The sequence below is a fragment of the Rana temporaria genome, chromosome 5 (assembly GCF_905171775.1).
Source record: "Rana temporaria chromosome 5, aRanTem1.1, whole genome shotgun sequence".
Lineage (NCBI taxonomy): Eukaryota > Metazoa > Chordata > Amphibia > Anura > Ranidae > Rana > Rana temporaria.
Window position 1 is genome coordinate 178,526,948 of NC_053493.1, and position 26,887 is coordinate 178,553,834.

The 26,887-nt window shown below is 46.2% G+C and overlaps 1 protein-coding gene across 2 annotated transcripts in view; it reads right to left on the reverse strand.

The window, feature by feature from the left end:
- CCT5 (chaperonin containing TCP1 subunit 5) overlaps nucleotides 1–26,887 on the reverse strand; it is a 244,834-nt gene that overhangs the window by 160,946 nt on the left and 57,001 nt on the right. For both annotated transcript variants that reach the window (XM_040353424.1, XM_040353425.1), the window contains exons 3-4: nucleotides 16,559–16,723; nucleotides 14,272–14,470 (exon numbers count right to left, since the gene is read on the reverse strand). In XM_040353424.1, coding sequence (XP_040209358.1) covers nucleotides 14,272–14,470; nucleotides 16,559–16,723 — 364 coding nt within the window. The remainder of the gene's footprint in view (nucleotides 1–14,271; nucleotides 14,471–16,558; nucleotides 16,724–26,887) is intronic.

The following is a 26,887-nucleotide window of genomic DNA, read 5'->3' on the forward strand; positions in this document are numbered from 1 at the left end:
GGGGGTATATTTGATTTTTTTTTCACATTATAGGAGCAATTAGCATTGCTGTGCCGATTGCTTTTCTCACAATATACTAAAGTATATGCCCATAATGGGCCATGTTTACCAGCACAGGGATGCACAGGTGTTCCATGCATCCCCGTACAGGCAGTCCCATTTATTTCATTTCAAATTGGGATGCAACAACTGCATAGCTGATGTTCCTAAACCGACATCCGCGTGGGTACATGACCCCGGACGCAGACCATGTGAGCGCGAAGATAAGCATGGACGGGAGGACAATATCATTGAGATGAAAAGCCGAAACGACCTTCGGAAGAAAAGGTTGGGGACGCAGCACAACCTTATTGTGAAAGACTAGAAATAGAGCCTTGCAGGACAAGGCCGCCACCTCAAACACGCCTGACAGACGTAATCGCCACCAAGAAGACCACCTTCTGAGACAATGTCAGCAAGGGGATCTCCCTAATGTTTTCAAAGGGGGTTTTCTGAAGAGCCGAGAGAACCAGGTTCAAATCCCATAAAGGCAGCGGACCGGAGGGGCCACATGTCGAACCCCCTGCACGAATGCCCGCATTTGAGTAAGAGTGAGACCCCAGCAGTAAAAAGAAACACCGCAGTCCCCTCAGTAAGGCCCCCCCCCCTCAGTATGTAATGCAGCAGAGGGAAAAGGAGCTGGGAAGGGAGGCTAGTAGGACCCCCGAACCCCAGCCATACCAACCCACCGAAGCGGGAGGGACTGTACTTGCCCATCCAATCGGGGACTCACTGACACATTCCTGACAGGCCTACAACCGCAATGGAGGTAGCTGTCGGCCCGGTCCACTGAGTGAGACAACAACCACAGCCCAGTCATGTGTGGACCTCGGAGCAAAGCTCACCGCCCATCCCAGGAGTCATGGGGTATGTCGTGGCAGACCCAGCCTCTTTGCAAAGGTGTGCTCACGCTCGCTGGCCAGACTGAGTAGACTACAAGGATCTATATATCCAGCCTATCTCTCAGCCGACAGTTGAAAATAAAAAAATTTCCTCAGAGCGCTGGGCCCAAAGTGAGCCATACGTCCTCCTTTGCTAGGCAGAACGAAACTGAGGCTGCAAACTGCAGGGAGGAGGGTTATGTCTGGAGGAACCGCTCCCTGGGCGGGGCTGTTCAACTCTGTTAATGTAACATGTATTTAATTATCTAACATGTTTCTGCCTAGTCCTCTCCTGTAAACAGGGAACATAACCCACTTGTCAAGATTTAAGGAGCTGTGTCTGTCCATGGATAAGAGAAAATCCTATTCTTTCATCCATGGATGGACACAGCTTCCTTATACACTTTACTGTAGGGACATGCCAAAGGGCAGTGTTAGAAAAACGAGGTGTGGGAACAGCCATCAAAAACTTCACCCCAACACACCAGAGCCCCTCAAGGGAGGAGATGCAACTTTAAAATGCTGCCTGCAAAACTTGGGAGAATGTTTCATCCTATTTTTAGAATGAGCTATGCAAAGCGCAACGACTTCAAAAAAGGAATCTATACTTCTACATGCGTTTCAAATGGGCCCTGTTTGCACATGGGACTCAGGATTTTACTATGGAGTGACCCATTAGCCTCCCTGTTTGACATAGTTTACATTAGAGGGGGTGGTCCTGTTGCTTCTCAAAGAATATGAACTATAGCAAGTTGCAAGTTGCTGCTGTTGACCACCCTACCATATGTTGGAAAACAAGCATTTTGGTTTGCCCTTACTTTGACTGCTGTCCCAGGGCTGACGACTCCACTTCACATTGCCTGTTGCTGTTATGCCAGGGAATGCTACCACGACTAATGCTGCAAGGGGCATATCAGATTGACTCAATTACTATCCCTCACTGGGTAACCTGTGCTTAAGGGCCTTGGGAAAAATGTGTCCCACATTTCCCCATGTCATTGTTAGTATAACAATATATTTCAAGATGAACACGGGACCAATTATCTCATGAAACTCCATAATCCACTTAAGCATACTATGATCTCTACGCTGCTCAGAAAACATCTACCTGCTATAGGCATCTTCTAAGAGACGCATCTCACACCTGAGATGTTGTCATATTTGGGTTACTCTTGGGTTGGATGGCCGTTCCACTCCTCACACTTAATACTCAAGGTGTGCGAGTGTACTTGTTTGAAATATTGGTAGATAGTTGAGGGCGCTAATCAAGCGTGCCAATATCCACTCTGTCATAAATATACAAGTCCATACGGATTATCCGTAAATATGTGAATCCAAATTCTGAATATATCACCAAAAGTGTACTTTCAAAAAGTGCAGTCTCCATTAAAATTATTCCACTCGATCCAGTGATCTAAATGGTGAAAAGGCTGTCCCAAATCTTGCTCAGCGTGAATAGAATTTTCCTTCACCACACTCGAATCTTTGTGATCACCCAAAGGGCTCAAATGGTTAATGCGCTTACCAGATGTCTGACTTCTTTGGTGAGAAATATATCCCACTTTCTTTCTAACCAAAGTCAGAGACATCTGGTAAGCGCATTAACCATTTTAGCACTTTGGGTGATCACAAAGATTCAAGTGTGGTGAAGGAAAATTCTATTCACGTTAAATAATAATTAGCGCCCTCAACCATCTACCAATATTTCAAACAAGTATTACTTTCTTTTTAGAGGAGCAGCTTTAGTCATTGTGTATTTATTTTTTATATCCAATTTATGTATGCACATTTTTTTATATAGAGTTTTGGCGCGGAATTTTCACTATATATCCTGTGCGAGTGTACTGGTTCACAGGGATCTGGCGTTCCATGTTAAGGATAAACAAAATCGACCCTGAAGAGTGTTATATTACTGTTGGTATGCCATATTTTTATTGGGAAATGCATTATAGCCTTTTTGTACATACCTCCTCATAATGCTTCAGTCCTAAGGACTATACTGACTTAGCAATTAAAGTCTCCAGGGAAGCCCAGCTGATATCTAGACCCCAATTTAGAAAAAAAAAACACCCACCTACTCAGCAAGGGGCAGTGTTTACCCTACTCGAATTTATTGAAGAGGTGGGCAGGATAGACGCATGGCGTGGTAAACACGCCTCACAAAAACAATTTGTTTTTCATAAACACATGGTTCACCGTCAAGGATAGACTTGTGTTTATGCACCTCGGATGCCTCTAACCTAATCCATGATATCTTGTATGCCCCAAGAGGTGTCTGACCACTCTCGCCTATTGGTATACATTAATGCAAGACCCCCTTACAACTTTGCAGAGCGCTCCCTGGAAGCTCAATGGCTGCATCTTATACCCTCACATTCCACAGTAGAAGCCAAAACTTACAGAATTTTGGCACATCCACTCAGATGGCAGTAGTGTTCATGAAGTGTGGGTGACACATTTAAGGCTTTTCTATGGGGAGTGTTCATTGCAGAATTTCTTTTTTTAAAAAGGCCACTAGTTCTTAAAGGGGACAGCTAGCACAGCTGGTAGGCGAATTGATTGCCGACCATTCAGACTCCAATAGAGAGGCTTTGGATCATATAACTACGTTAATGACAAAGGATTTTTTTTTTTTTAATAAACTGGCCTTTTATGAGGGGGGAGCAGACGGGTTGCTTACTAAAAATTGTACAATCCCACCAAGCAGCACAGTCTATTGGTGCTCTGCGCACCCCGCAGTGATCAACTCCCCAGGCAGAACTGGCGGAGTTCTACTCCAACCTTTACCAATCTCAGCAACAGTACTCTGAATCCTTGAAAAACTTAAGTGGGATAGAATTACTGTTTGTCAGAGGCTCACAGGCGCCGGGGGATGATGGCCTACTGATGGAGGTGTATAAACAATACGGGGGAGGTTATTCTTCCTCATCTACTCAAGGTGTTTAAAGGAGGCAGACACCATTCTCTTTTTAGTTCTATGATCCAAGCCAATATGTTATTGCTCAAACCCAATAAAGACCCGTTCGACCCAGATTCCTATTAGGCCCATTTCTCTTACAGTGCGACATTAAGTTGCTAGCCAAGGTTTTGTCCTTGCAGTTAAATATGGTCATTACAAAACACACATATGAAAAATTAGGCAGGATTTATCCCCCCCCAAAAAAACAATGGCAATTAGCCTACGGAGATTGTTTAACATTTAATCCAATGCGGGACAACTCATGGGACAGGGCCTTGCTGTTTGACTCGCACAAGGCATTTGACAGCAGTGGGTGACTATGGAGAAATTTGGGTTTCGGCCGGGTTTCCGGTCATGGGTAAGACTGTTATACAGTTCCCCCCAAGCTGCCATTAGTGTGGCTGGAAGACTCTCACCCAGCTTTTCCCTACATAAGGGGATAGCGGGTACCCCTATTTGCCAAAGCCATTGGCAGCTACGATACACGCCTCAGTGGCTTAATACGGTGACAGACAGGAAAAAAATCATGCTGTACGCAGGGGATACTATGCGCCTATAGGGGGACACCATTATTTCTCTGCGGACAGCTATGGTGGATTATGACACTGACTCAGATTCCAAAACCTTGGCTCTTCATATTAGTCTCATCCAAAATTTAAACATCTAGGCATCAATGGCACTCTAAAGCCGTTAGACTACATATTTTCAAACTTGACCCCATTACTAAATCATACAAGACAAGATAAAAATTTGGTCCAGATTGAAGAGGTCTGTGGCAGGACAAGTCAATCTTAACGGCTGACATTGCTAGAATATATAGTGGCCCAGCGGCCATATTCCTGCAAGTCGAATGCGCATCTAACCACGCCATTTTGTTGGACATATAATACACCTATACTACCTCTACACCAGCGATTACGCTGCACTAGTTAGCTAATATGAATAAATCAAATGTATAGGATGAGGGGGAAACCTAACAATCGAATATGGGAATATTATTTCGTAACACTACTTACTGTATATACTCGAGTATAAGCAGAGTTCTTTAGCCCATTTTATAGGCTGAAAAAAGGGATTTTTATATACAGCTTACCTGTAAAATCCTTTTCTTGGAGTACATCACGGGACACAGAGCGGCATATTCATTACTATACAAGTTATATGGAGTACCTTCAGGTGATGGACACTGGCAATCTCAAACAGGAAGTCCCCTCCCTATATAAACCCCTCCCATAGAGGGAGTACCTCAGTTTTGTAGCAAGCAGTATGCCTCCCAAAAATTCTCCCCATAAGAGGGGTGGGAGCTCTGTGTCCCGTGATGTACTCCAAGAAAAGGATTTTACAGGTAAGCTGTATAAAAAAAATCCCTTTTTCTTTATCGTATATCACGGGACACAGAGCGGCATATTCATTACTATACGGGATGTCCGAAAGCAATGCTTTAATGAGGGGAGGGAGACATCTCAACCAAGAAGACTTAATTCAGAAAGTAACCATTTTAAATCATAATAAATCCAAAACAAAATGTAATTCATGAATTATTCCCGGGTGCCCCCGATCCCAAGGATCTTAAATTGCAGCCTGCCCAAAAGGCTGCATCGGCCCTTCTCCTGATGTCCAATTGGTAGAATTTTGAGAACGTGTGGACCGACGACCAGGTCGCTGCCTTACAAACCTGAGCCATAGAGATCTGGTGGTGTACTGCCCAGGAGGCGCTCATGGCCCTAGTGGAATGGGCCTTTACCGACAAAGGCGGAGGCAATCCCCTCAAGTCGTAGGCTTGACTGATTAACTGTTTAATCCATCTAGCGATGGTAGCTTTAGAAGCTGCCTGACCCATCTTGGGTCCTTCCGGCAGGATGAACAAAATATCTGTCTTACGAAACTTTTCTGTAGCCTTAAGGTAGACCTTCATGGCCCTGACAATATCCAAGGTATGTAGTAAGCCCTCATTTCTAATAGTGGGCTTAGGAAAGAAGGACGGCAGGATTAAATCCTGGTTTAAGTGAAAACTGGACACAACCTTAGGCAGAAAAGACTGATGCGGACGGAGAACCACCCTATCTTTATGCAGAATGAGGTATGGTTCTCTACAAGACAAGGCTGCCAGCTCTGACACTCTTCTAGCAGAGGACATAGCAACCAAAAACACCAATTTTCAAATGAGTAACACCAAAAGGAACCTCAGTCAGAGGTTCAAAAGGCTGCTTCTGTAGAGCCGACAAAACAAGATTCAAATCCCACGGACAAAGTGGAGATTTGATGGGGGGATTCATGCGCAAGACCCCCTGCAAAAAAGTTTTAACCAAGTGCGTGGCCAACGGCCTCTGAAACCACACTGATAAGGCAGAAATCTGTCCTTTAATAGTGCTTAAGGCCAAACCCTTGTCCACTCCTAACTGGAGGAAACTCGACACCCTGTCAATGGTGTATTTGCGAGGGTGCCATCTTTGGGTCTCACACCAGCCTACGTAGGCCCTCCAAACCCTGTAATAAATTACTCTGGAGACTGGCTTTCTAGCCTTAATCAGAGTAGAAATTACCTGGCTAGATAGGCCTCTACCCCTGAGAATCAGGGATTCAGCCGCCAAGCCGTCAAATTTAGATCATGTAAGGCAGGGTGGAGTATCGGGCCTTGAGAGAGTAGGTCTGGACGAAGTGGAAGGGTCCATGGTTCCCCCACTGACATTCGCACGATCAATGAGTACGACGACCTCCGGGGCCATGCTGAGGCTATCAGAATGACTGGTCTGTTCTCTACCCTGATCCTGTGCAGCAGGCGGGGCAGCATCTGTAACGGGGGGGGGGGGGGGAGGCATACAGCAGACTGAACAGATGCCAAGGACAAACCAACGCATCGGTTCCACAGGCCAGAGGGTCCCTTGTCCGGGACATGAACTTGCTCAGCTTCCTGTTGAACCTCGATGCCATGATGTCTACATCCGGAAATCCCCATTTCTGGCAGATCTCCTGAAAGACCTGGGGATGGAGGGACAATTCCCCTGGAACCAGCTGCTGACGACTTAAGAAGTCCGCCTGTAAATTGTCCACCCCTGGGATAAAAATTGCAGAGATGCATGGTACATGTGCCTCTGCCCACAGGAAAATAAGTTCACTTCCCTTTGGGCGGCTCGACTCTTCATGCCCCCTTGGTGGTTTATATATGCCACTGCCGTGGCATTGTCGCACTGCACTCTCACCAGAGACCCCTGTAGCTTGGGTGTCCAGGCCCTTAAGGCTAAGCGTGCAGCCCTGATCTCCAAGACATTGATTGGCAGCAGTCTTTCCGACTCTGCCCAAACCCCCTGCTGGATCTGCCCGTCCAAGACGGCTCCCCAGCCCTTTAGGCTGGCATCTGTGGTTACTAACTTCCAGATGGGGCTGAATGATTTTCCTTTTAGCAGATTAAGGCTTTAGCCACCAGCAGAGACTTTGCCGGGCCCTTGGAGAAAGGGTTAAAGGGAGATCCAGGGCTTGTGGATCTTTGCTCCAGGCTGCCAGAATGGCTGCCTGCAGGACTCGTGTGCACCTGAGCATACGGCACCACCTCGAAGGTGGCCACCATTTTGCCCAGTAATCTCATACCCAATCGGATAGTCGGCTCTCTTTTGCTTAGCACCAACTGGATCAATTCTTTGACCCCCTTGAATTTCCTTAAAGGGAGGAACACCCTTTGTTGTTCCGTGTCTAGCAGCATGCTGAGGTATTCCAACCGTTTTCTTGGTTTAAAACCCAACCGAATACCTCGAGGTACTGAACCGTAAGGGTTACTGCTCGACTCAGGCCGGGGGCAGAGTGATCTATGATCAGGAGGTCGTCCAAATAAGCCAGGATCGAGATTCCCCGAGTCCTTAAATTGGCCAAGATGGGAGCCAGGACCTTCGTAAAAACACGGGGGGGGGGTAGCCAGCCCGAAGGGGAGAGCCACAAATTGATAGTGGCACCCTGCGATTGCAAAGCGCAGGAATCTTTGATGCCCTTGAAAAATTGGAACAGGAAGATATGCGTCCTTTATGTCTATCGAGGCCAAAAAATCGTCCTGCTGCAAGGCCGCGGCAGCCGAACGTACGGATTCCATCCGAAAGGACCGAACCCTCAGGTTAGAATCTTCAGATTCAGGATGGGCCTTACATCGCCGTTGGGCTTTGGAACGATAAACAGATTGGAGTAAAAGCCTAGCTTGCGCTCCTGAGCTGGCACCTCTATGATTACCCCCTGGTTTAGAAGACGATCCAAGGCTGCCAGCAAAGCTGCCCCCTTTACCGGATCATTTGGAATCCTCGATTCCTGAAAATGAGGGGGAAACTCCCGAAACTCTTATCTTGTAGCCAGCACCAAGGAAAGAACCCATTTGTCGGGGATCTTGGCTTCCCAAACTTTTGCAAAGAATCAAAGCCTTCCCCCCACCCGATTGAGTGGGGGCGCCCCTTCATAAAGCGGACTTGGGGGCTGGTTTAGTTGGCTTGCGAGACCATGGTCTCTTGCCACCTGCGGCCTGTCCCTGCGACTTATTACCGAAGTTTGACCGTGCGGGAGGCAGTCGATACTGCCTGGAGGCCGAGGGCCCTGGGGCTGGAGATTGCTGCCGCTTAAATGTAGGGCCTCGAAATCTTTTTGACCGGTAAAAGTACTCTTGCCACTAGATATCGTCTGTATGTACTTATCTAGATCTTCCCCAAAAAGCCTTCCTCCGTGAAAAGGAAACCCCGCTAAGAGCTTCTTACACAGAGTCTCTGCCAACCAATTCTTTAGCCACAGGAGCCTTTGCATATGTACCAAAAAAAGCGACAGACGGGAAGCCTGTTGGATGAGTCCTTTATGGCATCCACCGCAAACACAGAGCCCTAGGGTGGTCGGCCAGATCCTGCGCTTGCTGAGCCGGAACCTCCCTTAACATCCGCTTTGTCTGGTCTTTTAATGCCTGACAAATGCCTATTGCCGCAACAGCAGGTTGTACGACTGCCCCTGCCGTAGCAAAAGAAGCTTTCAAAAGGGTTTCTAACCGCTTATCGACCGGATCCTTGAACATCTGTATGTTCTCGACCGGACAAGTTAAAGACTTATTTACGCAGGAGACCGCTGCATCCACAGCAGGAAGCACCCATTTCTTTGAAAATTTTTCTTCCATGGGGTACAGAACAGAAAACCTCTTTGGAGGTACAAATATTGTCGGGCCGGACCCAATCTTGAAAGATCAAGTCCTCCAACAAAGGGTGAACCGGAAACACTGCTTTCAAGGAGCCCAAGGAAGACAGCAGGAATCTGAGGCCCTAGCAAGGGCAGCTTAAAATTTGAGCTGACCATGTCCGTCAATGACTGGATCCAAAGATTCTCTGCTTGGGAGACCGAAAATGGTTCCTCAATAGTGGACTCCTCAACGTCTGAACCTTCTAGGTTCTGCTCCGTTTGGTCCTCCTGGGATTCTAACTCCTCGGGGGAGAGAATCTCAGCATCAGAGGACACCAATTTAGGTGACGGAGACCTAGCCTGCTTCATGCCTGCAAGAGAATTTGTAAATAACGTTGTCAATCTCTGTTCTAACCCCTCCAGGGAGACAGCTAGCATTTCCTTTGTGACAAACACTGGGTCGGGTAGAATGGGGCCAGCCACAGTACCCACCACACCTAAAGGCTCCTCAAAGGCGGCCTTCCTCTAGTTTTTCAGGAGAGGACAGAACTGGCATGGACTGGCTAAGATCCTCAGAGCTAGAGGGGGAACCCTTCTGTTTCTTTGCATTTTTAGCATTCTTAGTTCCCGAACCTTTAGGGCCCATGATACAATACCGAGGCACTCCGCTAGCAACAACTGACTGTTGTAGCAAGGAGAAAAAATATATAGCTTAAGGCAGAAAATAACCTTTAAAGCCTGTGGAAAGGCAGTGCTCACCCTTTCCTGTAAAAAAAAAAAAAAAAAATTCCCTTTTTATTTCCACCCCAGGCACTGTTCCCTTAAGAAACTGTTAGCAGCCAGACTGCAGCTAGAGACCCCTGGCTTTAAAGGAAAACAACTTATCTCCCTTTTCCTTTTTTGGTCAGTGGGGAGCCTAGCTCCAGACCCAACAGGTCTCTTTACCGCCACCAGGTGTCGCCGTATTCCGACCGCCGCTCTGTGTCCCTCCGGCCAGCAGTCGAATCCTACACTGACCGAAGGGCAGACGCCGCAGGTGATAACAGCGAGGGGGAACGCCCCCCCTTCCAGCCGACACCGCTACGCTTCCCGCCTCCTCCGCGCGCCTCTAAATCATGCACGCGCGTACCAGAGGGAGACACACTAGTCAGGGAGAGGAGCAGCAACGCCAGCAGCGTCTGAGAAGGGACACAGGAAGCGGCTGCAGCGAACCCAAGTGAGCACCTGTGAAAGGCAAGTCCCTGGTCCTTTTAGCAAACTCAAAGCCAGGGAAAAACGGGAGTGGGCTAGTCCTTGCTGTCCCAGTGAACCAGGAAAAAAGCCCCTACCCCTCTAGAAGCCATGCAGAGCAACATAAAAAAAGATAGGCTAACACAGTCCCCCCTGCAGAGGTGGTGGAGGGGGGGGGGAACACTAGTAAGTGGGAGGTTAAACCATCCTGTCTAGCAGACATAGTGGAGAGAGTCGCCCATGCAGAGCATCCCAGGCTATCCCAACTAGAACTTTCCCCTGAGGGACCTGCCGACGAACCAAGTTCCGCAGGCCCCCCTCTTACCTGCTCCACGCCGCAGGGTATTGCTGTAAGCAAGAGGCCCAATCTTCCCCCATCTCCGTGGGTTCTGCACTAGACCTTCAGGGACTCGGGTCCTGGAAGGAACACCACTGCCCTGGACCTATACAGCATCCTGGCAACAGCGCTTTTGGACCTTAGAAAAAAGGATCAAAGTTCTGGGCCCAGGATCCAGCCCCCCCAAGGAGAGGCATTATAGGCAAGACCCCACGACTTGGGGCCCGGGTACTGTCCACTTTGGATCTGAGGCACCTTGGACAGATCCGGTACAGTCTGCCTTAGTCCCAAGGACATGGAGGCAAACTATCGAGACCAACACCTAAAACACTGGCGAAAAAACTGAGGTACTCCCTCCATGGGAGGGGGTTATATAGGGAGGGGACTTCCTGTTTGAGATTGCCAGTGTCCATCACCTGAAGGTACTCCATATAACCTATAGTTATGAATATGCCGCTGTGTCCCGTGATGTACGATAAAGAAAACTAGCCCCTCGGCTTACACTCGAGTCAGCAGTGTAATCCATATGCAGCCGTACCTTTTCATTCGTAAAACAGCGCGTGTCTGCCGCTGTATAATCCAGTCTGTTTGGCTGTCCATTGTATGACAGCCCGCCGCCTCCTTGTCTGATAGGCTGAAGACTGATAGAGGAACACTGATACGATGCTGGGGAACGATCACGGACGGACGAGGAGGAGGAGGTGGGGCTTCCTTACAATGGACGGGAACAGGCTGGATCACACAGCGGCAGACACGCTGTTTTACTAATGACAATGTACGGCTGCATATGGATTACACAGCGGCAGACAGTTTTACTGCTGACAGTGAGACTGCATACGTGGGCACAATTAAACTGCAGATGGGCAATGTTTACCCAGTAGCTGCTGCATTTTCCCACCCTAGTCTTATACTCGAGTCAATATGTTTTCCCAGTTTGTGGTAAAATTAGGTGCCTCGGCTTATATTCAAGTATATACGGTATTCTATCCAAAGGGCACTACTAAACAAAATGCATACAGATAAAAAACTCCATCTCCCAGTATATGTGGCATCCCACCCAAAGAAACCACATTAGATCTGGAAATGTGTTTTGTTTTTACGATTTATTATGCATGTGATCCCTCATTAAAGATTAAAGGGGCTGTAAAGGTACAATTTTTTTTTCCTAAATGGCTTCCTTTACCTTACTGCAGTCCTCCATCACTTACCTCATGTTTCGATTTTGCATTTAAATGTCTCTTCTGAGAAATCCTCACTTCCTGTTCTGTCTAACTCCACACAGTAATGCAAGGCTTTCTCCCTGGTGTGGAGTGTCGTGCTCGCCCCTCCCTTGGGCTACAGGAGAGTCAGGACGACCACCAACACACAGCTCCTTTGTCCATCTGCAACGTAGAGAGCGTCCCGACTCTGCTGTAGTCCAAGGGAGGGGGCAAGCACGACACTTCACACCAGGGAGAAAGCCTTGCATTACTATGTGGAGTTACAGACAGAACAGGAAGTGAGGATTTCTCTGAAGAAATAAGGACATTTAAAAAGCAAAATCGAAGGATGAGGTAAGTGAAGGAGGCCTGCACCAAGGTAAAAAGCCATTTTAGGGACTAAAATTGTACCTTTACAACACCTCCAATATGGGATCATAGGTGTTTCGGTAGGTTTATGATTAGAATATATGCATTTTTAAATTGTATTTTTTTTTGTTCTTGGTTTTATATTGAATTTAAAGTGAGCTTGTGATTTACCCATGCATGGCAAAGCAACAGATTCATTTAAATGCTGCCCTCTCGAGCTTCATTACTTTCATTTCTACAAAAAAAAAAAAAAAAAAAAAAATGAACCAGTGCTTTGGCTATAGTTGGTATGTCATTCATGTGCCGCCCCCTTGTGTGGATGCACAATTGCTTGGCGATTGGGCACTGTGCTCTTGTAGGTGCAAAGAGTCCTCAGCACTGTGTAAGCGCCGTTTGGCAACTTTCAGTGTAAATCGAGAAGGGATGTTGTTAAGTGAACCTTTTAAGCCAACCTGCATGCATACAGTTGTATTCAAAATTATTCAACCCCCACTGAAATTGATTGTTTTGCCAAGTTCGACATTGATTTAATTGTAAGCAGGATGATCAAAATTAAAGAGGCACGTGTAGGTCAGACAAATATAACATAACATTTATAATGAAATAACCACAAATGTCTTTTCTGTGCTCACATCATTATCAGTTTTATTCAACCCCCAATTGACATTCAATCTTAGTACAACATCCTTTTTACAGTTATAACAGCTTTTAAACTTGAAGCATAGCTTGACACAAGTGTCTTGCAGCGATCTACGGGTATCTTCGTCCATTCGTCATGGGCAAAAGCCTCAGTTCAGTCACATTCTTAGGCTTGCGCACTGCAACTGCTTTCTTTAAGTCCCACCAGAGGTTCTCAATCGGATTTAAGTCTGGTGACTGCGATGGCCACTACAAAATGTTCCAGCCTTTAATCTGCAACCATGCTCTAGTGGACTTGGAGGTATGCTTGGGATCATTGTCCTGTTGAAAGGTCCAACGTCTCGCAAGCCTCAGGTTTGTGACGGACTGCATCACATTGTTATCCACTATCTCCTGGTACTGAAGAGAATTCATGGTACCTTGCACACGCTGAAGCTTCCCTGTACCTGCTGAAGCAAAACAGCCTCAAAGCATGATTGACCCCCCCCCGCCATGCTTCACAGTAGGCAAGGTGTTCTTTTCATCATAGGCCTTGTTCTTCCTCCTCCAAACATAGCGTTGATCCATGGGCCCAAACACTTCTAATTTTGTTTTATCAGTCCACAGAACACAATCCCAAAACTTCTGTGGTTTGTCCACATGATTTTTGCATACTGCAGTCGACTCTTCTTATTCTTTGGAGACAGCAAGGGGGTGCGCCTGGGAGTTCTGGCATGGAGGCCTTCATTACACAGTGTGCGCCGTATTGTCTGAGCAGAAACTTCAGTACCCACATCTGACAAATCTTTTGTCAGTTCCTCAGCAGTCACAAGGGGACTTTTCTCCACTCTACGCTTCAGGTAGCGCTCAGCAGTCGAAGTCAGCATCTTCTTTCTGCCACGACCAGGTAGCGTTTCAACAGTGCCCTTTGGCTTGAATTTGCGAATGATGCTTCCTATGGTGTCTCTTGGTATGTTTAACATCTTTGCAATCTTCTTCTAGCCATTGCCCTTCCTGTGAAGAGTAATCACCTCTCTTGACTTCACCATGTTTGTAACCACACCAGTAAATATGTCTAGAGGGAGCTGAGTATCACAGTAATTTTAAAGCTGCCTGATTGGTGCTTATTAGGCTTTATTGCTGCTCCCTGACATCCACAGGTGTTTTCAATACCTGATTGAAAACACTTCAATGAACCTCTGTTCTTCAGAGTGGTAGTCTTTAAGGGGTTGAATAATTGTGTAAATGAAGAATTCACAAAATAAACATTTACTACTGTATTACAAAACCAATTGATGTCATTTTAGTTGCATATGGTTCTTTAAGAAGTCCTTGTAGGATTTCATACTGAATACAATTACAAATGTACACTAAATTCCCTAAAACCCTTTACAGCATTGGGGGGTTGAATAATTTTGAACACAACTGTATATGGTGGGCTAAAATTTGTTCGCTTTTGCAAAGGCGACTTGTTAAAATAAAAATATAAATATGAAACAAACCGCCGCTTACACTTTGGAGCCAAGTGTGGTCATTGCAGTTTGGATAAGAGGTTCTATGTTGTTGGGATCCACAGGAAAACTATCACTGATCTTATCCAAATTCTCAATAGCCAATCTTGCAGCTTGCTCATATCCATCTGAGATTCTTATAGGATGAATACCACGATCCAGCAACTGCTCAGCTTGTTCCAGTAAAGCTCCTGCAAGAACTTAAAAAAAAATATATATTATTAAACAGTATTTAATGTAAACCTACAAGTTGAATATTTCCACACATGTATCCATAAACAATAGCAGCCCATCATATCAAGAATCAAAGGAGAGAGTGAAGCAACAACCTCAATATCATCCTTTATCGTTCAGTCAGAAGCTGGACAGGTTTGTGATTAAAGTAGAAGGCAAAAAAACAAATATTCTTGTGCCTTCATGGCAGCATATGTGTGATAGTAGCCCTGCCCACTTCCGCCCACATGGCCAGTGCATAGCTATAAAAAAGTACACACACACACACACACACACACACACACACACACAAACCTTTTTCTCCTCGCAGAACTCACAGCCAGTAGTTTTCCGCACAGGTTAAAGCCTCATGTAATGCAGTCCCCGACTTTGGGATGCTAAATGATGCAGACAACTATATATTCAACATTATACGTCAATGATTGAAGTGTCACCTTTTTTTATGGACCAACATTTCACACACCAGGTTGTGCGATCATTTCACTGATCCAGAATCACATTTATTGTGATATATGGTCTTTCACATATATCAAGCTTGCATTTCTATAGGATTTCTGATCCTGTGTCACTATAACCATTGTGCACAACATATTCTAGCGCTGAACTTTTGTTCCATATTTTTTTTACTTTGTGTGCTGGCTGCTTTTTTTACATATTTGTTTGGTTTAGCGCAGTCTTTCCTTTTCTTCACGTTATCCTAGTTTAGGTTTTATTTTAAGGATGTTAGGAATACACTTTTAGTAAAAAGGGACCAACTGTGCATGCTTTTGTTTTACACAGTTGATCTTTTCAGCCGGCAGGAGAGCATGCACCCAATGCGCTGCAACACCTCTTGATAAGAAGCCCATTTATTTCTGGCGAGTGATCCAACTAACTTGAGTAGAGCACTCAAGTAGGTACTTTTTTAAAGTCACTTTATACGTTTTGTGCACCCCCACCTCACGATCGCGACGCGCCGGCCGGTAATTGAGGCCGCGGCCTTCTGCAGACATAACATTCCTTCTATGAAGTCCGCGATCGCGGGGAGGTGGGGCGCACAGAGACACAGGAACCTGTGCCACCGTGCGTCCCCGCCACGCGATCGCGGCAGCCGGTAACTGAGGCCTCGACTTTGCGGCCTTGAAGGCCGAGACCTCAATTACTGGTCAGGTGCGGGCGCCAGTTCGCAATTGCGACCGGATTTTGTCAAACCCTGTGATATGCATACTAGCTCATTACGCCTTGGTCTTGCAGGTTTTTATTAGGGTGTTTAAACGACTAAGTGCTGTGAGTTGAGAGGTGGGGCCTCCATGGGTCGCACATCCCACAGATGGACTGGTTAGAGATTTGGAGGCCAACTCTTCAAGCTCATTAGGTGTTCCTGAAGCCATTCTTGAATTCAGACTACGCCATCTTCTTCCAATACTCAGTTCTCATGTGCATACTGTAGGCACTTTTGGCTTTTTTTTTTTTTCTACAGGTCAGCATGGGCAACCCCTGAGCAGTCTGAGGCTATGCAGCCCCATATGCATCAAACTGATTCACTGTGTTCTGGCACCCATCGTAAACAGCCTTAACTTTTTCAACAACTTGAGTTACAGTAGTTCTTTCATTGGATCAGGCAACGTGGGCCAGCCTTCACTTCCCAAGTGCATCAGTGAGCCTTGGCCCCCCATGACCATCATCACAGCAGACCAGGAACATCCTACATGAGCTGCAGTTTTGGAGGAGCTCTGACCAAATTGTCACTACAAAATTTGACCCTTGGGGGAAAAAACACACACACACACACACACACACACACACACACACACACACACACACACACACACACACCTCAAATCCTTAATCCTAGCTCATATTTTCTCATTTCAAACACATCAATTTCCGAAACCTGTTCATTTGCTGCCCAAAATATCCCACCCACTTTCAGAGAACATTGTAATTGGAAAATGTTATGGTACATTATAATTTTTTCTCCCCTTTTTCTACTGCATTTGTCATGTGCAGACTAAAGCAGCAGCTCCATGTACATAAACATGCTTTTTCTTTGACACAGATGCAGTTTGTCTTACCAACAACTCCAGTGGTCCCATCTCCAATTTCATCATCTTGAGATTTTGATAGTTCAACCATGAGTTTGGCTATTTGATGATCAACATCCATCATACTAAGAATTGTTGCTCCATCATTGGTTACTGTAACTTGGCCATCCTTATCCACCATCATCTTGTCAAGTCCTACATAAAAAAAAAAAAAAAAAAAACAAAAAAAAAAAGTTACCACTTTAAACAGAAAAAGCATGGGTAAAAAGGTTAGACCCTTAGATTTTAGTTTTTAGATCTATGATCAAGAACTTCCTGTTTGACAATGGGAAAAGCAATGAAACCACCCCTAAATAAGAAATCTTGCCCATTGAAAGGACAACATAGTTGAAGTCAGTAGTCCCAATCCCGACATTACTTGCCTTATTGTTATAGGCTGGTTGGATTGTAGCCTGAATTGTAGATGCACTACTCCCTCCATCCTTACTGCCAACATGGAGGTACCTCTGTGACTGAAGGGAGATTGGGATGTGCAGATATGCATCCCTTAAATCTATTGACGCCATATAACACTCTGGCATCAATAGATTGACCAAAAATATTGAGTCCATCTTGAACTTTCTGTATTTGACAGACTTGTTCAGAGTTTTCAAGTTTAGGATCATCCTGAACTTTCCTGTTGGTATTCCCATCAGGAAGATGTGTGAATAGAACCCCAGTTGCTGCTCTTCTGGAGGTACTGTACCACCACACCCTGTTGGATCAGCTCTCTCAATGAGGACTTCATGGCCAGGGATTTTTCTGGGTCTATTAAGGTATTTTTGATCAAAAACCTCTTTGGTGGGCCTCCGAAAACTTAACCCTGGGCTAGAGTGGTCAGGATATACCGATTGGATATTACAGCTGACCACTGCGGAAGAAACCTTTGTAGTCTTCCACCTACCCGCATGGCTGAGTCATTGGGATTTCTCGGCTTGTGTAGGAGAATGGAAAAAGGATTCCACCTCTTCCTTTGGCCTTCTGTGCGGCCCAATTCCCAATTCCTCCTACCCCCTTGGGGTTTTATGTCTGTGCTTTTTGAGGTCGGAAAAATACGTCTTGGGGGTTGTTTCTTCTTAACTGGGAAGGATTTCCTGTCAGCCGTCCTGTCTAGAACACTTTAGATCAGGCCCAAAAAGAAGGTCTCCCGAGAAAGGAGTCCAGCAAAGTTTTTTTGAAGCTGCATTACCTGGCCAGGTCTTTAACCACAATGCCCTTCTTACAGTTGTAGTCAAGGCTGCAGACCTCGCCGACATTTTAATTGCTTCAGCTGAAGCATCCACTATGTAAGCCAGGGATCGACAAATCCCGTGCGCCAGGTCGCCATGGCGACTAGAAATAGTGTCCTGGCGACTTGGCTTAGAAGGTGGGCAAAAAAAATAAAATGTTTTTTTTTTGTGAGCTGGTGCCATCTGGTGGTGAGCCGTTGGTATTACAAGTTATTACCACCAGATGTGAGCTGGCGCCATCTGGTGGTGGCTGTTGGTATTACAAGTTAAGCATTACAAGTTAAACAGCAATTCTAATGTCATTTTTCACTGCCATCTTCTTCCCTCTAATTAGAACCCCCAAACATTATATATTTTTTATCCCAACACCCTAGAGAATAAAATGGCGATCGTTGCAATACTTTCTGTTACGCCGTATTTGCGCAGCGGTCTTACAAGCGCACTTTTTTGGGAAAAAATTACACTTTTTTTAATTAAAAAAATAAAACAGTAAAGTTATCCCCATTTTTTTTAAATATTATGAAAGATAATGTTACGCAGAGTAAATTCATACCCAACATGTCACGCTTCAAAATTGCGTTTGAACACCGTTTACATATGCGGGCGCTGCTTACGTATGTGTTCGCTTCTGCGCGCAAGCTCGTCGGACGGGGTGCGTTTTCTGGCTCCTAACTTTTTTAGCTGGCTCCTAGATTCCAAGCAAATTTGTCAACCCCTGAGTAAGCTACTGCAGAAGATAAAGTGGCAAAAGGAGTCTAAGACTTCTTGTTTAGGTGAATCCGCCACTATATGGTTCTTTAACTGGTTAGTCCAAAATTCTAAATTTCTGGTTACACGTTGTGGCCATAGCAGGCTTTAAATTATTTATGATCGACTGCCATGACCTTTAGAGTAAGAGATCCATGTATTTGTCCATAGGGTCCTTTGAGAACCCCCATGTCTTCAAAAGACAGATCAGTAGACCTGGAAACCTGAGAAAAGGCTGCATCCAATTCAGGGGCCTTGTTCCACACGGCAGAGGGATCTTTCCTTTAAAAAGGGAAATGTCTTATGGGCTTTTGAGAAAAAAATAAAATAAAAAAATTCCGGATTCCTGCCATTCCTTCTTTATGGCATCAGAAATGACCGGATGGATGGGGAATGTCCGACCCTTGGGTTCACTTAGACCTGCATATATGTGGTCATGTAAACTTAAATATTTCCTCACTTAGGCCCAAAGTAACCCATCCACCTCTTCTAAGGAGAATTTGAGTTTGAAAGGGGACAAAACCAACTCCTCACCCGAGTCCTCACTAGAAGGTACGTGGGACTGTCCTTCCCTGGTAACAGGCTCTTCAGCTAGAGATTCCAATGCTGGTATAGCCACAGACCCCTGGGAAGACTGAAGTGGAGGCCTGAGTAGCAGTCGGGGTAACTAATGAGTCACGAAAAGTTTGAATCTTGGCAAAAAGTTATTTTACAGAGGCAACCAACTCCTCCCGTACTGAACTAAAAAAGGAACCGATTCCTCCTGAACTAAAAAAGAAATGCAAGTGCTGCATAGAGCTTTCTTCCAACTCTCTCCCATCTTTGTCCTACACGAAGGACATCTCTTTTTGGGTCAGAGCTCTTGGCCTGGAGAGAAGAAAAAAAAAAAACACAAGAGGGGTGGAAGAAAGCAGAGGGATCCTTAGTGAGACCGAGTCTCTGTAGATGGACCACCCTAAAGGTGCACTAGGAAAGAAATGTGAAACTCCAGTGCCCAGACAGGCCACTTGCCCCTAGGGGGTATAGAAAAAGAAAGACAGGAAAAAAAAAAAAAAACACAGGTAAGGAAAAGGCAGACTTACACTGCTGCCTCCTACCTGAAACTTGTTGGTGCCTGTCCCTACCGCTGTAACCTCCGCGTCCTTTATTGCAGATGTACAGCACTCCACAAGTGGCTTCACACACCGCTTCCAGACTCCCACAGCGCCTCTGCACTGGATCGGAAATGGAAATAGGCCCCAGCCTCTGTCCTGCCTCTTCCCCCTGAGGTCACACCAGAAATTATGCTTGCGCTGACCCTGTGACCTGCTGTGTCATCTTGAACCACACTAAAATGGCTGCGGTGCGCGCGCGACTGCCGTCCCAAGACACCAGGCCACCGTGTATCTGACTCTGAGTACTAAGGGAGAAAAAGAAGCCAGAGAACTACCACTGCCGCTTTAGTAGAATGGCAGGATAGACGGTCTCAACAGAGGGGGGAAAAAAAAGTAGGAGGGAAGCCCGTCTCCCAGGAACACCCGAGAGATACCGACTCCCCTCACCGAAGATGTTCCCTCCAGGCTGGAGGAAACACAAAAACTGAGGTATGCTAGGGAGGTACCTCCCTTCAAAAATCTGGAGGAAGAAGGTGTTTCCTATGGTTGGTGGGAGGTGTCACCATCTCTCAAGGTGCCGTCCTGAAAGACACCTTAGGAAATACACATTTTCTGGAAAAGGTGATTTTATTTTGGCTTAAAATAACAAAGAGGAAGGCACCTGTCATCAGCGGATGCAATGCAAGGCTGCTGCAGTCTGAAGTGTAGCCATCTGCCACTTTCTTGTACGAGCAGGCAGTTCCTGAATGGCATGAAGAATCAATGAACTAGAGTGCTCATCAGCACCCTGGTAGTTCATGGAGAACTACAAGCCATCAGCCGCAAAGGCTGACAGGTTGGTATGGTTCTTTCATTTACATAACAGCCCATTGTCAAAACGGGGGCTCATGGGCTGCTCATTTAGTAAAAGATTACACCCTTGATAAAAAAGGTGCAAAATGTAACATGTTATGAAAGGTGAACTAAACTTCTAGGCTTTCACACAACAAGCTAGCTTGGAACCTGTCCTGACCAGCTTTCGAAAAACCATTTTCCAAAACAATCAGATTATCGTGCGATGGCTTTAAAAAGCAGAATCTTTTTCCGTACGATTTTCTGATGGTGTGCATGCGCCTTATGTAGACAAGACGAAAGGAACAGCTTCACTCCTAATACGATTCACCCAAAATTTTCAGGGGGGGGGGGGTCATAAAAACAGATGTACAGGCATACAAGCAGGGGGCTCATAGTATCTGAGGCTCTCTTTCTCCAAGTGGGGCTTTTTCTATAAGTGGAAGCACTTCTGACTCTGCACTTGTCTGAAGATTTCTTCTGTCTCTTCACAGGTATGTTTGAGCTGTCTGCCATCCTCCCAAAAACTGAAACATTGCCGTCTGCTTTGCTTAGGTCTATTTGACAATACTGGCATGTTATTTTTGCTTAACCCTCTGTAGATCTGTCCACATTACAATGCTTTATCTCCTTTGGCTTCCCCACAATCATGGCCGTTAATTATACTGTCCTCTTGCTGATCCGTTTCTGAAGTAAGAATTTTGCCCCCCCCCCCCCCTTTAACCTTGAAGTTTTACAGAAACTGTTGGAATTTATGTTGGATAAAGCAGGCATTCCCTTAATAGCGGTGGGTGACTATAATGAAGTTCTTGATAGAACTCTGGATAGATTTCCTCCACCATCTGGACCGAGTGTACCACGAGCGGGTCGATTGGCCCAGTTTTTGGAGGAAACAGGGTTGAGACACATCTGGCGCACTCGCTGTCCTCCGATTCGGCAATACTCCCGTTTCTCCAGTTCCCATGCCACTCTCTCTAGAATTGACATGGCTTTGGGCAATGAACAAGCGATGGCTATGGTGAAGGAGATCCAGTATGGCCCCAGAGGAGTTTCAGAGCACTCACAACTGGAATTGGTAATAAGAACGGGGGACAAAGTCCACCGGAGAGTGGAAAATTATCTTAGAACTGAGGCGATGATAGAACGCTATATAGAAGATCCATCTCTGATTAAGCAAAGAGAATGGTTGGGTAAACAGGTGTACAGCATGGCCATTTGAAAAATCTGGCTATTTTGTGCCTTTTTCCTATTTGGAGGAGGGGAAAAAGCAGGACGAGTGTTGTCCCTATTGGTTAGGGCCAACACCCCCTCTTCCAATATTGTGGCAATTAGGAAATCCAATAGGAGAAATCTCTACCGACGGACGAGAGATAATGCACACGTTTTATGATTTTTATAAATCTTTATATGAATCTAGGAGAGATATGGGGAATGACTGTCAGAAAAGAACAACATTTAGAATCCCCTGTAACACTAGAACTACAGCTGGCAGTGGCGGGGATGTCTAACCATAAATCACCTGGCCCAGACGGCCTCCCAATAGAAATATATAAATGATATGGTGAAATATTGCTTCCAGAATTGTTGAAAACATTGGAATGGGCATCAATTAAGGGAGATCTTCCTTCTATGAAGGAAGCGACTGTTGTTATCCATAAAGAGGGAAAAGGACCAACTAGATCCCTCTTCTTATCGCCCAATTTCATTACTTTGCACGGATGTAAAAATTTTAGCTAAAGTGCTGGCAACTCGTTTAAACAGGTGTATCAAGAAGCTCATCCACCCAGACCAGTCAGGTTTCATCCCAAATAGGTCAACAAGTATCAACATCAGAAGAGTATATACAGATTCCAACTGATAATGAGGGCCCCCAGAGCGCTGTTAGCCCTCGATGCGGCTAAAGCATTTGATAGCCTTGAGTGGCCATATTTGTGGAAGGTTCTGGAGAGCTTTGGATTTGGCCCATCCTTTATTAGGTGGGTAAAACCATTATACAGCGAGCCACGTGCCAAAATTAAAATAATGAACTCAGAAACGTTTAAGCTGGAGAGGGGGAACGAGGCAGGGTTGTCCTTTTTCCCGGTCTTCTGTTTGCGCTTGCCATGGAGCAACTGGCAATAAAGACTAGATTGAGGGAAGATATACAGGGGTTTAAAAAGGAAATTAGAGGAAGACAAGATCTCGCCATTTGCAGATGAGGTCTTGTTCTTCTTGGGCGACGTTGATGGCTTATTTAGCTTCAGTGGTCCAAATGGTTGGGGAGTTTGAACAATTTTCAGGCCTGGCCATTAATTGTGGTAATCGGCCTCGTTGCCGATAGACCACTTGGGACCTCCCAGTTGAAAACCGTAACAAATTTAAAATACTCTGGATCTGGATTACGAGCGATATTGGGAAGTACGCTGATAATATAGCTCCACTGCTGTTGAAACTAAAAAAAAAAAAAAAAAAAAAAAAATTCAAGTTAGTCTTACCGGTAACTTGTTTTCAAGAAGTCTTTGACAGCACCTTGAGATATCATGATTCCTCCCACTCCATCAGGAAACACCTTCTTTCAACCTTTTAAAAGGAGGCCCCTCCTTGCACTCGTCAGTTGTTCTAGAGAAACCTCCGGCTGGAACACACAAACATATACGTTAGTCACAGCATAGTACATCACAAACCAATAGGGCGGGTCGTTGCCGTCCTGAAAGACTTCTGGAAAACAAGTTACCGGTAAGACCAACTTGAATTTTACCGAGGCGTCTTTCAGGACAGCACCTTGAGAGGACAACAGAGACTTACTACCTTAGGGCGGGACGACAGCTTGTAGGACCTTTCTGCCAAAGACCTGATCACTGGCCGAGGCGAGGTCCAACCTATAGTGTCGCACGAACGTGTGAAAACTTGACCACGTCGCTGCCCTGCAGATTTGCTCCGGCGTGGCACCAGCTCTTTCTGCCCAGGAAGGTGCTAGAGCTCTGGTCGAATGGGCACGAATCCCTTCTGGCGGAATCAGGCCTGCCTGTAAATAAGCCTCCCTGATAGCCAGCTTCAGCCACCTAGCTAGTGTTCCCCTAGATGCCTGCTGAACCTTTGTTACCCCCAAAAAGGACAAACAAAGAATCTGAATGCCTAAACGCACTTGTTATCTCTTAATATAACAAGACCCGTCTGACATCTAGCATATGAAAAAAATATCTCCTTTCCCCCCGAAGGGTTAGAACAAAAAGTGGGAAGTACAATGTCCTGTAAACGATTAGTGTTAGAAGCCACCTTGGGCAGAAACTTTGGGTCAGTTTTAAGCACTACCCTATCTGAAAATAAACATACATAAGGCTCCCTCACTGACAGGGCCTGTAACTCGCTGATCCTACCTGCTGAGGTTATAGCGATTAAAAATAAAGTTTTGAAGGCAAGGTTCCTAATTGAAGCTTGCCAAAGATCTTAGAACCACTGAAAGCTCCCACTTCGGGAAACACTTTAACCTTGGTGGTCTAGATCTCAAGAGAGATCTAAAAAACCTCACCACCAACGGTTCTGTGGCTAAAGATCTTTCCAAAAAAACTAAGTGCGGATACCTGTACCTTAAGGGTGCTGGCAGCTAAACCCTTATCTGCCCCCTCCTGTAAAAATTCCAGGATAGACTTAAATTCCCTAGGGTCCTGACCCGATGAAATACACCAAGAGGAAAAAACCTTCCAAACCTTGGTGTAAATGGCTCGGGTTACTTTCTTCCTGCTATTGAGCAAGGTGGAAACCAAGCGGTCGGGAAAACCCTTCTCTTTCAGGATTTCCCTTTCAGAAGCTACGTGGCCAAGGCAAGCCGGGCCACATCTGGATGAGAAATCGGACCCTGAACTAGAAGATCCTGCCTGAGGGGCAGGTGTCAACAGGGCTTGGTTGACAAGGCTAGGAGCGTTGAACCATGCTCTCCTGGGCCAATGAGAATGACCGGAACTTTTTCTCTCTGAACCTTCCTCAGAACTAAGGGAATTAACTGAAACAGGGGGAAGGCAAAGCAGAGGCGAAAATCCCAGGGATGCGGCAGAGCGTCTACCCCTAGGGACCCATCCTCCAGGCTCAGAGAAAAGAATCTTCCTACCTGGGCGTTCTCCCTCGAGGCAAACAAGTCCACCTCTGGACGACCCTACCTGCTGGAGATCTCTGAAAAGATCTCCGCATTCAGGGACCACTCTGATTCCAGAACCTGATATCTGCTTAAAAAGTCTGCCACCGTATTCAAGGACCCCTTTAGGTGTAAGGCCGTCAAGGAGAGCAGATTGCTTTCTACCCAAGAGAATTTCTGTGGCAAGGGACAGGAGAGAACTGCTTCTCGTACCCCCCTGCCTGTTTAAGTATGCTACAGTCGTAGCATTGTCCGTCAGGACTTGAACATGGTGACCCCGGAGAAATGGAGCAAATTCCACTAGGGCCAGGGCCACCGTCTTCAACTCCCTCCAATTTGAGGAACGCAGGGCCTCCTCTTTTGGCCACCTTCCCTGAGAAAACTACTCTAAGTGGGCTCCCCACCCCCAGGCGCTGGCATCCGTGGTGAGCCTCATCCCTACTGGGAAGGACCATTCCAGGCCTACTGCAAGCACTCGCTGTTTTTTCCACCAGTAAAAAGATCTCTTTACCCAGGCTGGAATCTTCATCCAGGTATCCCCCGAACTGGTCTTGTGATCCCATGCCCTCAAAAGGAAAGCCTGCAGGGGCCTGAAATGCAATCTCGCCCATTGGACTGCCGGCATGGTTGAGGTCAAAACTCCTAGAGCTGCCATCACCTGTCTGACTGTCAAAGACTGATAGGACTGTAGCAACCGAACAGTGTCCAAGACCTTGGATGCTTTCTCTGGAGGGAGAAAAATTCTCTGGCTCCGCAAATTCACCTGGTATCCCAGAAAACAAATTTCCTGAGAAGGAACTAGGGCAGATTTTTGAAGGTTTAAAATCCAGCCTAGGGATTCCAAGTGGGTTCGTGCCTGAGAAAGATCCTCCAACAACTTCTCCTTTGAGGGAGCAAAGAAGAGGAGGTCGTCCAGGTAGGGGATGACTGCTATTCCCTGTAGACGCAATGGGGCCAAGGCCTCGGCCAGCACCTTGGTAAAAATCCGAGGTGATGACGAAAGCCCGAAGGGGAGGGCCCTGTACTGGAAATGCTGAACCAAACCCCCCTATCTCCACCGCTAGTCTGAGAAACGTTGGGACTGAGGGGAGATAGGTACGTGTAGGTACGCATCTCTCAGGTCTATCGACGCCATGAAACAATCTGGTGTCAGAAGATTCCTGATTGAGAAAATCGAATCCATTTTGAATTTTCTGTACCCGACATTTGTTCAATGGTTTTAAGTTAAAGATCAGCCTGAACTTCCCCGTGGGCTTTCTTACTAGGAAGACAAGGGAATAGAACCCTCTGCCCTGCTCTGCTAGGGGAACCCGGACAAACACTCCCTGCTGTTGTAGTTCCGACAGAGAGGATTTTAACGCTACAGACTTCACTGGATCCCTTGGGGCCTGAGTGACCAGAAATCTCCTTGGTGGGGCCTCTGAGAATTCTATAGCGTACCCCTGGGCTAGAGTGGTCAGTATGAACTGGTTGTTTGATACCGCGGACCACTGTGGAAGGAAATTTTGCAACCTTCCGCCTACCCTCAGGGTCGAGTCATTGCGGTTTACTGGCTGGCGCAGGAGGATGGAAAAGGACTCCCTTTCTTTAACCCTTCTGCGCCAACCAATTTTTCTTTCCCTGCGGTCTTTTCCCCTTGTCCTGCTGCTTATGGGTCCGAAAAAACGCTTGGGAGGGGGAGGGCCTTCTTATTCTTGACCGGGAAGCCTTCTTGTCTGCCGTCCTGTTCTTGATAACTGGGAAAAGGCTGCGTCGAAGCTTAGGAACCTTGTTCCAAACAGCTGATGGATCTTCTCCGAAGGGAAACTGTCTTGGGATTTAGAAAAAAAAAAAAAAATGTTTTTTTTTCTCTGGATCCTGCCATTCCCGTAAAATAGCTTTGGAAATAACCGAATGAACTGGGAATGTACGCCCCTTGGGCTCACAGAGACCGGCGTACATCCGGTCGTGCAAACTCAGGTCTTTCTTCTCTTCACTAAGACCTAAAGTAGCATAAATGGCCTTGAGGAGGCCGTCCACTTCTTCCAGGGATAATTTAAATTTTGAGGAAGACCCTATCTCCTCATTCTCCTCACTAGAGAGAGGGCCTGAGGCTGGCTATCCCTAAAGCCCTTGTTGTCCGAGGGCACAGAAGCCCATCCCGGTGGCATCGCCTCCTGGGAAGACTGCGAGGTGGAGGGCTGAGTAATGGTGACAGGAGCTAGCAAGTCCCTTACAGACTGAAAAGTTGCCAAAAGCTTAACAGAAGCGATCAATTCCTCTCTGACTGAGGCCGACTCCTCCTGTACTAAGGCCGCAATACACGCCTTAC